At 36.3% G+C, this 16,693-nt stretch overlaps 1 protein-coding gene across 1 annotated transcript in view; it reads right to left on the bottom strand.

Moving 5' to 3' along the window:
* The window catches only part of LOC124098955 (NBAS subunit of NRZ tethering complex), a 78,953-nt gene that overhangs the window by 50,123 nt on the left and 12,137 nt on the right, over nt 1-16,693 (bottom strand). The window contains exons 2-4 of the mRNA XM_058582496.1: nt 12,610-12,672; nt 10,256-10,378; nt 2,737-2,839 (exon numbers count right to left, since the gene is read on the bottom strand). Coding sequence (XP_058438479.1) covers nt 2,737-2,839; nt 10,256-10,378; nt 12,610-12,672 — 289 coding nt within the window. The remainder of the gene's footprint in view (nt 1-2,736; nt 2,840-10,255; nt 10,379-12,609; nt 12,673-16,693) is intronic.

Here is a 16,693-nt window from a genome sequence, read left to right as displayed (position 1 = left end):
CTGAAGTACAGTCCTGTGATATTTCCGTTTACTTGAAAATGTCCTTATTGTACCTCACACTCTAAAAATTTTATATTAACATATATTAATTATACAAATTAATGGGGTTCAGTGGGATATTTCAACACTTGCACGTAGCATGTACTTATGAAATCAGAGTAATTAGTATTTCCTTCTCCTTATCATTTTCTTATAGTTGAATTGAGCTCCTGAATTGGGTTCGATTCTCAGCACCACATAAAAGTAAACAAAATAAAGATATTGTGCCCATGTATGACTAAAAAAAAATTTTTAACTTTTAAGGAAACTAATAATGTGATCTATAATTAGCACAAGAACTTCCCCAAGAATGTTCTTCCCTAGCATTCCACAGCTGGATGAAGATAGAAGAGAAACAGAAAAGATAAAAATATATATATATTTCATGGAGAAGAGTTTCCTCATAATTAAGATCAAGTTTTCACAGTATTCCCTTGTTATCACTTTACGAGAAGCATTTTTGACCAGGCCTTTATCGAGATGTCTGGTAAGAAAAAAGTCACTAATGTCTAAGAAGTATCTTCTATAAAACAAATATTATATAGAAAGCAAATCAATGAACAGTCCTCATCACTTCTTCCATCTGACTGACCAAAACAGCTTCCTCCAATCATGGACCAGTTTCTCTATACCTCTGGTTTATTCAAGCAAGCCATAAAGACTCAAGGCAAAAGCTGAAAAACTCAAATTATTTAATCCTAAAACTTAAAGTCTTGCTAAAATGAACAGTATGGATTTCTGTTCTACAGTCTATAAGTAAATCTGTATGTAACATTTTCAAAGTTACACCACTGAGGTTTCAAATTACTTTCCAAGGACAGCAAAATCTAATAACTGAAAGTCAGTAAGACAATATAGCATAGTTTAAAGGTACAAAAATGATATTTAAAACTTCTAAGTTTATCAAATCTATACAACTGTCTTCTAGAATCTTCATAATGTTTCAAATGTTTTCTCAACAGAGAGACACTCAAATAGATATCATTAAGATGTCAAGCCTAATAAAAAGGTACTACAATATTTTAAAATGTAATATATCAATCCGGTTGTTATGAGAGATTACTGCACAAAGGAGCTAGTTGAAGCGTAACATACAGATGGCCAATTTTTCAATCAGAATCAGAATCCTAATCCGAAACAGGAAGGTACCAAAACACCACCACAGTGATATAAAAATACTATTCAGACATAGTAAGTCAGTTTTAGATTCCAAGTACATACAGATTATTTTCTCCTAAATTTGATTTCAAGTTTTGTTTTAAACACACAATGGGAAGTTACTGGCAGTTGTATGTGCTGTGAGACTGTAATCAACAATATCAACCTTACAGTCAGTCAAGCATTTAAAAACCTGAATTTCAAATATAAAATCATTCTTTTCTCAACAGTCTGTTACTGCTTTTTTATTTGAATTACTTGAATTAAAAAACTCAACAATTTCACAAAATAGAGACCTATTTTTACAACTCTCATTCCATAAAATGGATTGTGCTTTGTTATAGGAATGCCCTATATAGTTTTGTACATGACTTATTTAACAAGAAACTTCAAATGTGAAACCTCTTTTAGGCTGAATCTCATTAAAAATGAGTTAGTTGGATCATCAGTAATTTATTGTTATTACACAAACCTTCAGAAATAATAAGTCCCCCTGGATTATGTTCCCAGTCAAGTGACAACCATTTCTTAAGCATCATTTTTTACATTCCAGACATAACAACACTGGGGTATGTAAGGATGAATGTGTTGGGATAACACCTAACTAGGACCATGACCAAATTCATGACCAAATCAAAGGAACACATATGTAAGCAAAAACTGTATTTTAAGAAAAGCTACAGCAGAGGTAAGTTATATGAAAAGACAAAGGAAGGTGTCCTAGGGGACAGGGGACAGAATTAGTGTGCTGAGTCCTAAAAATGCATCGGGATGTTCCAAGTAAATGAAAAAGGAATATATTTCTGGCAAAGTACATAAAGTCACAGAAATGTGGACCAGCATGATGGTGGATAGGTGGATTCATGTCAGATTTGATGGAGCTCCTGGAATATAAATTCATGGTGGAGTGTGACCAAGGTGGGAGTGGACAGGAGAAAGCAGGCTGCTGTGGCTCTCCATGCCATGCAAACAACAACTACAATGCTAACATTTTCATCTGGTTATTTATATGGATATCAAGCAACACATTTAAGAAAGGGAGCACCATGAACATTTCGTTTTAGAATACCCTGACGGGATAAACAATAAAGAGATACAGACATAGGGAAAACAAGTAGGATTACTGCAATTCAGCAAAGATAAAGGAAGACAAGACAAATCTGGAAGAATTTTCTAAGGTACATTAAATATGTTTTTTGGTTTTATAGTCTTGTTGCATGCTGAGGGCTGAATTAAGGGCCTCACACAAGCTAAGAATGCACTATACCACTGAGTTACACCCTCAGCCACTAAATAAAGTTTTAATAACCACCACGAAGAGAAGTCATGTACAATTTTGTATTTAGCTCATGATTACCCCATTAAATACTTGGTGTTGCAATAAGCAAAGATAGGAAAATAGTGAGTATAAAACTACTAAACTGGAAGTACCCGTCAATTATCAGCTATTTGAACAGTATCACAGTGCAGCTTATCGTCATCTTCCTTGTCACCAACAGTGTAAAAAATTAAAAGGCAGCAGTTTACAGGTGTAGTTACCTCATAACAAGCATCGGGATCCAGACACGTGTACACATTCTGCTGCATGGTTAACATGTCTTGCAGCAAGGTTCTCCAATGAGACTCACTCACAGGAGGCTGCCTGGAATAACAGGAAAAACAAAAGATGAAAACCGAAAACATGAAAGATCTCTCTTCTATTAGTTAAAAGTTAAGAACACAACAAACAAGTACCACCATTCCAAATGATCACTAGGAATGATCTCATATGAAGACAGAAGGAAAAGCTGGGCAGCTGTACCTCAATGCTAGAGCTGCTGCCAAATCGGCCCCTGTCATAGGCTGCTTAGACACGAAACGAGCAGCAGAAACAACAAATGGCATATCGACAAGTTGTGAGTTTCTAAGGTAAAATAAAGCACCAAAAGATAAAGCAGCTATGATGAAGAAAAAGCATTTGGAGACAGGAATTCATTTCAAACTACTTCTTCATCACTGTGCACCTCCTCTCTGAGGTCTGTCTTCAACTGAACATTCAAACACATGGGGCAACCACAGGCGACACTGGATTTGAAGGCAGGATGCGAACCATGACTCGCAGCAGGGCCATTTGAGTTGTTCCTTCAGTGACAGTATGGACAGCACTCCATACAGCAACTTACAGAATACTGCAGAGTCACCTTCTCAGGTGACAGTTCAGGTAAAAGAAGCCTCATGGAGCAGTTACAGCAGTTCACCCCGTGGGCACAGCAAGGAGCTTCCTGTTCCCAAGAGCCAGGACCCTCTGCAACTATTCCACAGACAGTGTTCCAGGCCCCTTAAGAAACATGCCAGTGACCACACTCAAGAAAGGCCAAAGTGAAAAGGTCCCACAGGGTATTTCTGGGTCATTTACACTTCTTCCATGCCAGAAGTAATTTACCAGTTCGATCAATTATACCCAAGCAGTGAGACCTTTGTAATTCGGTTGATTAAAAACCATTTTATGTTTTCTTCCAAAGGTACAGAGAAGGGGATTAATGGTCAAGATCTCCTGTAGCAGGGGAAAGGGTTTTGCTAACATTTTCATCCACAGTCACAGATTAGCTGTCATTTAATGTTTCTGAATTTCACTTTCCTAACTCAAAGCCCACCTCAGTCTCAAAAGGAATGGATAATAATTCTGATGAAACACAAACATTGATGCAAGATGCTCCTATAAGCTTAATTACCTGTATGAACTTGAGTTTTTAATATACTGAGTTCTAGGCTCCCTTTTATCTATGTTATAAATATGAACTTAAACTAGAACATATAAAAAGACTTCCAATTTTTCTGGTATTAAGTTTTCAACAAACAATGAATGAAAATGAAGTTACAAATACATTTGTGTTTAAGTTACATATGATTACTAATATTGCCTTGTAGAAAGAACATTATAATTCTCAAAAGTTCATCTTAGATTAATATATATTTCTTTGGAATCATCATTTATGTTTACCTAAAATTTGTTTTCAAGTTCTACATAATGAATCTCAATTTTTTTTTAGTTGTAGATGGGCACAATACCTTTATTTTATTTATGTGGTGCTGAGGATCAAACCCAGTATCCCATGCACGCAACGCAAGCACACTATCACCGGACCACAACCCCAGCCCTGAATCTCAATGTTTGAAAAGGGTAGATTCTGTTTTGTGTTTGTCAAATACCAACTAGATAATGTATCTTTTTGTTAATCATTTTTGGCTTTATGTCATATAATGCATTTTTAAAAAATCATTACTATTTCCAAGAGCTGTGTTAAAAAGAGCAGATTGACAGTACACATATAATAAATATTTCTATAGAAAAAGTATGCATTGAGGGGTAATTTCTGTAAAAAATCTTGTCTATAAAAATTTTTGTGTTATGTTTTCTAGGCTGTCCTGCAACTCATGGGCTCAAGTGATCCTCCTGCATCAACTTCCTGAGTTCTTGGAGTAAAAGGCACACATTACCTTGCCCAGCTTCTCCTAAAAATTTTTAATAAGTATATGCTTCTTTTAATAAGAATATGCTTCACTTGCCTTTGGCATTTTATATTACGCAAAATGAATTACTCTCGTTTCATATGTAATAATACGTAAGAAGAAAACCATTTTTTAGCATACACACACACAAAATTTATAATATTGGCAAGAATTTCTCAGAATAATCCATAAAATGTTTTCATTAGTTTGATATTAGTACTTGAACTCTACCCTCTGGCATCAAAGAATGGAGGACTCTTTCAGCTTTGGTATGCAAGCGGAGACACAGTGAAATGTTTGATGAAGTGAGGGCCCCAGCTTCCACCAGCTCAATAAAATCAGACCTAGGCATCATCTAGCTGAACTCAAGTCCTCACAGCCCAGCTGTTCTTCTAGAAGCCATCAGCACTGGGACAGATGGTATTAATGTTTCCTCACACATGGCTAGTCGTAAATAGAGTTCTAATTAAAATAAATTATAACACATTATTTATAATGGCCTTCTTCAGAAAACATTCAGTAAATAAGAATGAAGAATAGAACTTGAAGAAACTAAACAGGCTTGCAAATTAACAAGATTCCTGAACACACACATACACAGTATGAGTTGAGCTTTGGAACAGAGGTGGATTTTTAAGGGAAAAACAGTCTTGTATTCAAGATGGTCAAACCTCAGTTTTAACAGATTTGGGGACATTGCTACCATTTAGGATATATACAAGACTATTCTGGAGGTAATGAAGACCAAGCCATGGTAACATAACAAAATAATTAAATTCATTTTAAACATACTACTTTGAAAATGGGCCGTATTCTTAGTAAACAGGTCACTGAGTAGAAATTAACCTCAGACACTTCAACATTATGTAAGAAACTCAATGTGAGGATAATCTTGCAGCAACAGCAAGGCTTTCCTGTTAAAGAGAAGGTTTTAGAGCAGTCAGAACCTCACACCCCACTTGAACAGAAATTTTTTTCCCCCTCTTAAAGGAAAGAGAAGTGGGATTTTTGTTTTGCATTTTGATTGATTGGTTGGTTGTTTTGCAGAACTTGAGATCAAATCCAAGTCTCCCAGTCTGCGAGGCAAGTGCTACTAGCACTGAGTTGCATTCCTCCGGCCATTAAGAAATCTTTTTTTTTTTTTTTTTTGGCAGAAGGGGATTTATTGAACCAGCATGCTGGGGCTCCGTGCCCACTCAAGAAGGGAAAGCAGCCCAGAGCCCATTAAGAAATCTTAAGACTTGAATCATTCAAAATCTTAATCATTCATTCAATAATCAGACAGCTGATATGTGAGTTCCCATCTGAGCTGTATGGTGGTGATCACATTCGTGCTAGAGAAAGAGGGATCTAAAGGGGAATGTGAAGTACAGACTTTAATAACCACAGGATGCTATTGCGAGAAATGAGGACAGCAGCAAGGGAGGCACATGGGAAAAGCCAGGGAATCTCCAGGAAAAACAATTCATTCCACCTGGAGTAGTCAAACCAGGTTTCCTAAAAAGATGTGGAACAAGATCTTAAAAGAGGGAAATATATAAGACTGTCTCATTAGCATGGGAGTTTTTTCTTTTCATCTTTAAACTATATCTCAAAATTCGAATAATAAGAGAGAAAGAAGATTTTGAAAAGCTCTCATTATTTGATCCTACTTCCTGTGAGGCTGCCCCTTCAGCATTAGCTTTTGAGAAGACTTTTCCCAAGCATTCTTCACATCTTTATACAGTCTCCTGAGGGACAGGTTCAGAATCTAACCTCACCTGCATCCTTGGGGATCACCCTCCACTCCCTACCTCCAGCTCACACCTCTCTGATCTTCACATCCATCTTCAATCTGGAATCTCCACCTAAAGGCCACAAGGTCACAGGTCCTCTCTGCTTATTTCCCTGCCTAAAAATCTAGTATAATAGATTAAAAACACTTTAGAGTTTATTACTGAACATTTGGATACCACCTACTTCAAAATGCCTTTCAACTCTGTTGCCAACTTTTCTACAAGGTAATCTGTTAATTCTCACATAGACTTCATGAGTATTCTATTAGTATAATTTAATCGGACATAGCTCCAACCAGTCCAGACAGGTGTCATGTCTTTTTTCCTCAGAAGCCTGACATCAAGCATAATACAGACACTAAGTATGTCAAAATCCATAACAAAATAGTCATAAAATAATGTAAATAAAAAATTCATAAATATTTAAGAAATGTAAATGTTAACTAATGAGTTCAGTTGTCCTGTCTCTCTTATAACTGGTTTTAAGTAAATTTCCAAAGAGAAACTCAGCAAAATTTCTACCTTCCTTAGAATGACTGTTACACTTCAAATGACGTTAACATAGAAACATACAGGATTAGTGTAAATACAAATGTTCTAGTTATCAAATTTAACATTATCTTTTTACACTTATTCACTCATTCGTTTGAAAAGATTCATTACCTATAAACTCTTAGAAACTGTTTTAAGCAACAGAAATAGTACGTGAAAAAGTCACATATTCACCAAATTATTGAGCAACACAAATATTTTCTGATCAGCATCAGAAAATAACATTTCCACTGAACAAATTTTATACTTGCGCAGCTCTTAATATGTACATATACTAGAATCCTTATAGGAATGCAGGAAAAGAATAGATCAGCTTAGGCAGAACTGACATTTTTACACTACTGTATCTTCTAATCAACAAACATGAGGTATATTTCTCCATTTTTTGTCTATTATTGTTCTCAGTGTTTGTAATTTTCAGTGTATATGATTTATATATTTCATTTTAGATTTACTGCTAGAAATGTGATGTTTTGATCCTATTATAAAGTCCCAACTTCATTGTCATTAGGGAAATACACATTAGGATTTCAGTAAAATGCTATCGTATTTGCTTAAAAAAGGAGGAAAGGGGAAAAAAAACTCTATCAAATAACTCTATATATTGCTAGAGCAATATACACAATAATTGTGAAATATGATTTGGCAGAATCTCCTAAAGTTGGTCTCAGGTATATTCTATAACTCAGCAATTGTATGCTAAGTAGGTATGGTATTCAAGAAAAACACATATGCATATATATCCAAAGACATACGTATAGGAAAGACAGAGGAATGAATCTGACTTAACTTTCCTATGTACATATGTAAGCATAGCACAGTGAATCTCCACATATGTGCAACAAGAGACTGGAATCTTTATTAGAATAAGATATACTTCAGATTTATTTAAATATGTCAAAATATATTCTATTATCATGTTTAATTAAAAAGAACAAATTTTTAAAAATTAAAATTATTCATAGAAATAGTATTAAGAACAAGCAAAACTGAGAAATAATCAAAATGTCCATAACATAGAATTTATAAATAATGTATTATATTCAAAAAATGAAATATTTTACAACAATGAGAATGAACAAATAATGTTATACCAGCAATGTAGATGAATTTCACCCATATAATGCAGGGAGACTACATAAAAGTACATACTATAGAATTTTATTTGCATCAAGCAGTAAAAAGGGGCAAAGTTATGTATTGAAGGGAGGTCATGACTGGGAAAGACGAGAGATGTGGCTTACAACAATCCTGATTAGCACACACTGTACAAGCCACATGCCCTCCATTCTGACTACTCTCAGCTTTCCAAGCACATGGCAGCTTTCTACTTTAGCATCCAGGACTATGAAGTCTGCAGAGAAAAACTAGTCAAGCTAGTCAGTCCAACAAAGTTAAAAAACACAAGATCAATGTATCAAAAATCAAGTGTATTTCATTACATCCTAGGAATGGACAATTTAAAATTAAGAAAGCAATTTCATTTACAATAGAATCAACAAATAATATTAGAAATCAATTTAACAAAATAAGTATGAGATTTGTGCATCAAAAGCAACAAAATCATTAAAGACCCAAGTAAATAGAGAGGTATACTGTGTTCATGGAATAGAAGACTTAATAGGGATTTAGGATAGCAATGCCTCCAAAATATATAAATTTGATATAATCCCTACCAAAATCCCAAATGAGAACACTTGACATGTTGATTTTAAAGTTCACATGTAAATGGAAAGGCCCTATAATAAGCAAAACAAACTTGAAAAAGAAAAAAGTTGAGAGACTAATATTAACTAATGTCAAGATTTATTATAGATCTATAATAACCAGTGTAATGTGCTTTTGGAAGAATGAAAAATTAATGGACAGAATAAAGACTTTAAAAATTCACCCTTACACATATGCACAACTGATTTTCAACAAAATTGCAAAGGTAAGTAGGTAGAGAAATGACAGTATTTTCAACAAGTAGTGTGGTTAACACTCAGATGTGAGGGCTGCGAACGTGGCTCAATGGTAGACTCCTTGCCTAGTGTGTACGAGGCCCTAGGTTTGACTCCTACCACCAAAAATTCATTCCAATGTGATGCATACTTTGAACAATAAAAGTAAACTCTCAAAATGCATCATGAACCTAAAAATAAACATACAACTAAAAATTCTGCTATAAAAGGTAAATATAAAACTGTGGCAAATATTTTTTAGATATGAAAACAAAAGCAGAATTCAAGAACCACCAATTGATTTTTAAAAATATGCTTTTAAAAAGACAAATAAGAGAATGGAAAGATAAGGCACAAGGGGAGAAAAGATTACACAGCATATGTCTAACAAGGAGCATGTATCCTGAACATATTAAAAAAAAAACGAAGACACGATTAAAAAAAAAAAAAAAATAAGCCCCTCCTGAATTACACCTGTAATTCCAGCAGCTCAGGAGGCTGAGGCAGGAGAATCAAATTCAAAGCCAGCCTCAGCAATAGCAAGGCCCTAAGCAACTTAGCAAGACCCTTTCTCAAAATAAAAAAATAATTTTTACAAAGGACTAGGGATTTAACTCAGTGATAAAGCACATCTGGATTCAATATATAGTACCAAAGGAGAAAAAAAAAACATGAAAAGAGACTTGTCAAATAAGCCTATAAGAGGATCCCCAACATTATTAAAGACATGCAACTAAAACCAAAATCAGATACTACCCACATACCTATTAAAATAGCTGAGCTTAACAAAACTGACCAATCCATCTACCTACCATGATCCTGCCAGTTCACCTTTATGTATTTATTCAAGAGAAATTGAAATCTATATCTACAGCAGATATATTTGTGAAAGTCAAAACTTGAACCATCCAAATGTCCACTAATAGAATAGTTAAATAAGGTGAGATTAATCCAAGCAATGAAATACTACTCAGCAAATAAAAATGAATGGGCTACTGAATGAATCAAAATATTCTGAGTAAAAGATGTCAAATAACCATCACAAAATACGGATGATTCATTTACACAAAATTCTAGGAAATGTAAAGTAACATGTAAAGGGACAGAAAGTAGATCTGACCTTGTAAGGGAATGTGGACTTGATGAGGAGAAGCTGGCAGGAATGGATTGTAAAGAAGCAACAGCAAACCCTTAAGGGGAATGAATATATTCATGAACCTGACAATACTGATGGTTTCATGAGCACATATATGTCAAACCTTATCAAACTGTATATGCGTATGAGTTTTAACGACTCACTTCCGACCGGCATGTCTGGTCAATCTAACCATCAGCTTGCGAGCCTCTTCAGAGCTAGACTGAATGTTCTTAACAAATGAAATAGGTTTCTCAAGTCCATGTTTTTCCAAAAGCTCTGACACACTGTAAGTAAAAAAAGAATTATTTAAAATCTTGCTGCCAAACAAAAGGACTCTAAAAAATCTTAAACATACAAATACTTAAGTTCTAGTATTAAAACAAAGAGCATCACACAATATGATCTGTTGGGGTTTGAGTGTTCAGAGTTTAGCTCCCTCAGGCCTGACATTTTGCAAGAGCTGTGGTTGTGATTTAGGTCAGCTGAGGCAAACCTCAGCTAGGAGGAGGAAAAGTTCTCTTCCCCTCATCGCAAGTCACAAGTTCTGCGTGGTTTGGCCAAGAGGAAGAAGCTTCCTGCATACTTATCCTGGGAACAGTACATTCTAAAGAAACAAATGCATCCTCAGGGGATTAGATAATGTCTACAAAGAACTTTAAGAGGGTACTTATCAAATAAACAGGAACAATCTGAATTTAGCTCTGTGTATCCGCTGAGGCATGATATTTGGGCAATGTGGGTAACGTGATATTGAAAAATTGCTTGCTTTGTTAGAAGAAGTGTGTAAAAGGAACTTGCAAATAAACCTCAGCATGCAGTTGCAATTGCTGCCTTTGCTCTGCATCCCCTGTGTCCTGGTTATTTCTCGACCCTTACCCAGGGACCCGAACGCTCTAGACGTTCACAATGATCCAGTTTTATATTTTAATTTAAGAAAAACAAAGCTCATTATATTTCAAATCTTATTTTCCCCGTCGACTTTCATTAGAATATACCTGGACTAAAGCATATTTTTTAAAAGGGCATTTTTATTTCAAAATTATTTTAGCAATTTCCCTCTACCATAATAACACAAATCAGTAAAATAAACCAAATATATAATTTCATTGCCCAATTTTAACTCATTGTTAACAATTCTATGATTTGTAGCTGTGAGGGGCAACAAGACTAAAAAGTTCTTATTTTAAAATAACACCTACGGCCAGGCACAGTGTCAAACATGGTGTGCGAGGCTGAGACAGGAGGATTACAAGTTCAAAGCCAGCCACAGCAATGGCGAGGCGCTTAGCAACTCAGTGACACCCTGTCTCTAAAATATAAAATAGGGTTGGGAATGTGGCTCAGTGGATAAGTGCCCCTGAGTTCAATCCCAGTACCCCCCCCCAAAAAAAAACACCCACACACACCTTAAAAGTAAGACCTAAGCATCATCCAGAGACCTATAGGATACTACTGTTTTCTTGAGGTACTGGTGGCATAAGGACCACAAACATGCAGTAAATAAAGTATGACTATTTCATTGTATCTCAGTGAAATCTCTTTTCTAGGTTTCATTAGGCAAACAGATAAAAGGAGTAGTGAAAAGTCAACTTGTAATAGGAAGCACTTGATTTATTAAACATTCTGTAAGAAATACAACTGTATAATTTTCAGAACATAGAATAATAAGAATCAAGCTAATAATAAATGGAGGTCCTGAGAAAAACAGTTAATTCTTCATTTAACTCACATACATGGTACACAAAACATTCTGTTCCCTTAAGTGCAGCTTAAAATATTTACCCTAAAGACCCTTAGTTTGAGTGAATAAAATTACTGAACTCCAAATTATATTTTACCATACATATTACCACTACTAAAGTGGTGTTATTATCTGTAATTTCTATAATTACACATTGAAAGAACAGTGTTATTCTTAACATTTTATTTGAAATATTTTAAAGTTACATTTTTACATACACATAAACACAAACAATATTAACTTCTTAAATGGCAAATTAAGAATGTTCCAATCTCAAAGAAATAACTCAATGTTTCCTCAGAACAGTAAAGAAAACTAATACCAAGTAATATGAAGGTTCTAGCACAGTTTGATCTAATATAATATATTGTACCCACAAAAGTCAGATTCAATACTTGCTGCAGAAATTATCATTTCTTTTGTGCCTGTTATGTTTAAGGGACTTTAAATGCTTCATATAATATTAATTCCCAAATTCCACGAGTTCAGTAATTAAAAATAAGGAAACCACAAGTTCAAAGATTACACAGCAGAAATGTCTAGATTTGAATACAGGCTCATCAGTCTATAATCCCATGCCTCTTACTATTCTTCCATTCTGCTATAACAAGGCAGCTGTACATTCATCACTGGGGAGATTCACTCAAAAAAGAACCAGAAAAAAAAAAATACAAGGTCAAAGGAGAAATAATGACTAAAAGGCTGGCTTAGGGTCACACTTCTTGGATAGTCCCACTTACTTGGCACAGAACCAAAAGACTTCATTTTTCTCACCTGAGAATTTGTTCCAGTTGGTCTACCATGTCATGAAGAGTTGTGGTCATCTTTGTCTTATGACTAAAGAATTGAAAGAACAAAAATTAAAATTAAGTCTTAATAGTGAGGCTCTTTAATAAAGCATAACACCCAATTCAGTGGTCTAAGAGCATGCTTCTCTTCTGTTTCATATGTAACATACTGTCCAAATAAAAGTTCAGGCTTAACTCCTAAATTCATTCAATAGTTTTCTTGAGTCTATAGATTATGCCTGTAATCCCTGCAGCTCGGGAGGCCGAGGCAGGCCGACTGAGTTCAAAGCCTTTGATGACCCACAAACCTCCCACTAGGCCCTATCTTAAAGCTACCACCACCTTCCAAGAGCACCAAGGTAAGGATCACAGCTCTAAAATATGGGCCTTTGATTCAACACAGAAACCAAAGCAGTACTTTATAGACTACTTTGACAAAGATATACTTGACAAATTAAAAGATACACATATAGCCTACTATACTCTGGATCTGCAATGTTCCCCCAAAGCCCAAGTGTTAAAGGCTTGGTCCCCAGGTTGACATACTGGGAGGTAAAAAACTTAAGAGGTAGGGACTAGTGGGAAGTCTTTAGGTCCCTGGGGAATCCCCTTTAAGAGGGACTGTGGGGGGCTGGGATTGTGGCTCATGGGAGAGCATTTGCCTAGCATGTGTGAGGCACTGGGTTCAATCTAAGCGCTGCATATAAATAAATAAAATAAAGGTCCCTTGACAACTAAAAAATATTTTTAAAAAGGCGGGGGAGGGTTTGTGGGATCCAGCACTCTCCCTCTCTTTCTTGCTTTTTGGTCATTAGGTAAGTAGTTTCCCTCTGCCATGTACTTCCACCATGATTTGCCACTACAGGTTCAAAGCAATAAGGCCAACCAAACATGAACACGGACCTCCAAAACTTTAAACCAAAGTAAACCTTTTCTAAGTTTAATATCTCAGGTATTTTGTTATAGTCACAGAAAACTGACTAATACATAGCCTGTTCTGTGCCAGGATGACCAAGAACTCACTCAACCCAAAGTTCTGTTCATTTGAATCCAAAGACTGCTGGAACAAGATGCTCACATGCAAATGGAAAAGATTACCAGGAATGGCACATTCCTGGGGCACACACTGCAACAAAAATGATTTTGCAATAGGCGCCCAGCTTATTTTTACTTCATGAGGCTACCCACAAATTCAGGTCTTTCTAGTTTTATCTCCTTTGTGTTAGTATTTATTAAAGTGATATCAGCATTTCTTCCTGAAGCTTGCCTCATTTTGTATACACCTAGGCTAGTATTTTCATTTCATGTTCTCCAGATATCTGGATTCATCAGAAGTCATATATTTCTCTGAGAATCATCAGGTCATTCTCCCTACCCACCATTCTGAGTAGAGGCAGGTTAAGAACTCCCTGTGTCCGCACCCCTATACCAAGTCCTTTTCTCCTTGTAAGCAATTGGTGCATTTTTCAGTTGACATGTCCCAGATTGTTCTAAAAAGAGTAGCAGCCAAAGAAACTATAAAAACAGATGATTCAAAGACTACTCGCATACTGCCGCCAGCCAGTTCATAATTACAAACGCTGGGGTAGGTGGAACATCTGTATACTGAGTCACTCCACTTTTCTGGAAGAGAGAATGTCATTAGTCCTCTTGTTGCATAAACCTTTGCAATCTATTTGCTGGCTTCAGGACCAGTTCACAGAGTACTCTATCTTGATACTACAACTGATCCCTTCCCCATTCTCACACAAATTAAACGTATATTGCAGTCATCTTAATTATCAATTGCTTACAGCCTAGACAGCTTTCAGGCTATATTTTGAATAATGACTCTTTCAAAGGCAGGGTGTGTGTGTGTGTGTGTGTGTGCGTGTGTGTGTGCATGCGCGCGCGCGCGTGCGTGCGTGTGTGTGTGTGTGTGTGTGTGTGTGTATTTTGAAGGGAGAAGAAAGCAAGTAGCCTTAAAGTCTTGTAATTCTGACCCTGGTTCTCTAATGCCTGGAATACTATTAATATAGGGACATTGCCTTTTGTGGGAACAGATACTAGGAAAAAGTGAAAAGTAAGCAGAAAGTCTGTAATCTCAGCAACCCAAGGGCTTGAGGCTGGAGGATTGCAAATTCAAGGCGAGCCTTGGAAACTTAGCAAGAACATGTGTCAAAATAAAAAGTACTGAGGATATAGCTCAGTGGTAAAGCACCCTTGGGTTCAATCTCCAGGACCAAATAACAACAAGAGCCAGGTGTGATGATGCATGTCTGTAATCCCAGCAACCAAGCAGGCTGAAGCAGAAGCCTCACAAATTCGAGGTCAGTGTGGGAAACTTAACAAGACCATGACTCAAAAAAAATTTTAAAAAGGGCTGGGGATGTAGCTCAACAGTAGAAGGCCCCTGGATTTAATCCCTAGTACCATAAAATAAAATCTAAAAATAAAACAAAAATAAAAGGAATGCATGGTATTGTGCATACTCGGAGGATAAAGCAGGAGGATCACTTGAGCCCAGGAGTTCAAAGCTAGCCTGGGGAATACAGCAAGAATCCACTTCAAAAGAACATGACAAAATAGAAACAAAAAATACAAAATATACAAAATTTTAATTTCTAAATTTTAGAAATTTAAATCCAAATCTTTAAAAATTAATCTCATTAAATTTTTAATTTAAAATGATCAATAAAAACATAAAAATCATAAAGCTGAGTGGTGATGAATGCCTATATGTAATCCCATCTACTCAGAAGGCCGAGGGAGAAGGATGTCAAGCTCAAGGCCAGCAACTTAGGAAGACCCTGTCTCACAAAGGGCTAGGGTAGCTCTGTGGTAGAGCCTTGTCTAGCATGCATGAGATTCTGTATTCAAATCAAAGTACTGCAAAAATAAATAAAGCCTTATAAAAATATTCACCCATGTTATGGTTTGGATACAAGGTGTTCCCCCAAAGCTCCAGTATTAATGCAGGTATGTTTGGAGGTAAAATGTTTGGATTGATTGTGAGCTATTACCTAATCAGTTTGTGTAGAATAAATGGGTGGTAACAGTAGGCAGGTTGGGCATGGCTGGAGGAGGTGGGTCACTGGGGATGTACCTTGGAAGGGTACATTTTCTCTGCAGCCCGGTCTCTCTGCTTCCTGATGCTACCATGAACTGAGCAGCTTTCCTCTACTGAGCCCTTCTCCTATAATGTGCTGTCTCATCTTGAGCCCAAAGGAAAAGAGTCAGCCATCTATAGACTTGAGACCTCTGAAACCACGAGGCCAAATAAACTTCCTCCTCTAAGCTGTTCTTGTCAGGTATTTGACCAACACACCCCAAGATAAGTTTCTCAGTAAGAAGAATTAAACTATTCATGATAAATCAAGAACAGAAGATTTTGACTTTATATTTCTATCTTTTCCTTACAGACAGGGAAGCTGAGGCCCAGGAGGGAAGACAACTTGCCCAAGATCAAAGCAGAAACACTACTGGAACTATGGTTTGAGCCTACTGAGTCTTAGTTTCTGAGAATAGTCTCAGAAAAAGAGAATTCAGAAAGAAACAGTGGCTCTTTGGAGTATAAGACCTCCATCAGGGGACAAGAGCTTAGCCTGTGGTCTAGTAAAAAGAGTATAAACTTTGAAGTCATAAAGATCTTGGTCAGTCGGGTGTGGGGATACAGGCCTGTATTCCCAGCAAGTAGGGAGGCTGAGGCAGGGGGAGACCAGACTTAGCAATTTAGTGAGACCCTGTCTCAAAATAAGAAATCAAAAGGGCTGGGGATGTAGCTCAGTTGTAAATAGCCCTTAGGTTCAATTCTCAGTACCTCCCCCCCCCCAAATGAAACAAACCTCCTCAAGTCTTAAAGAGGACCAGTGAAGCCATAGTACCACTGCCTATAATTTAATTTCAACGAGCCTCCACTTTCTAATTTAACTCATAAATTGTAGATTGCAAAAAGATAACCAGTCACATATACTTAGTGCTCCGCCCAGTGTTACTACATATAGAAGTTTCCTTCCTCCCTCTCCTGTCTTTGCATAATCAACATGGTAACAGGTCTATTTAACACCAGCTTGATCTCCTTTTTAAGGAGA

Source organism: Marmota monax, unplaced genomic scaffold, assembly GCF_021218885.2.
Source record: "Marmota monax isolate L192 unplaced genomic scaffold, Marmota_monax_Labrador192_F-V1.1 WCK01_AAM20220418_F8-fsc00840, whole genome shotgun sequence".
Lineage (NCBI taxonomy): Eukaryota > Metazoa > Chordata > Mammalia > Rodentia > Sciuridae > Marmota > Marmota monax.
This window is presented reverse-complemented; position numbering and strand designations above follow the sequence as displayed.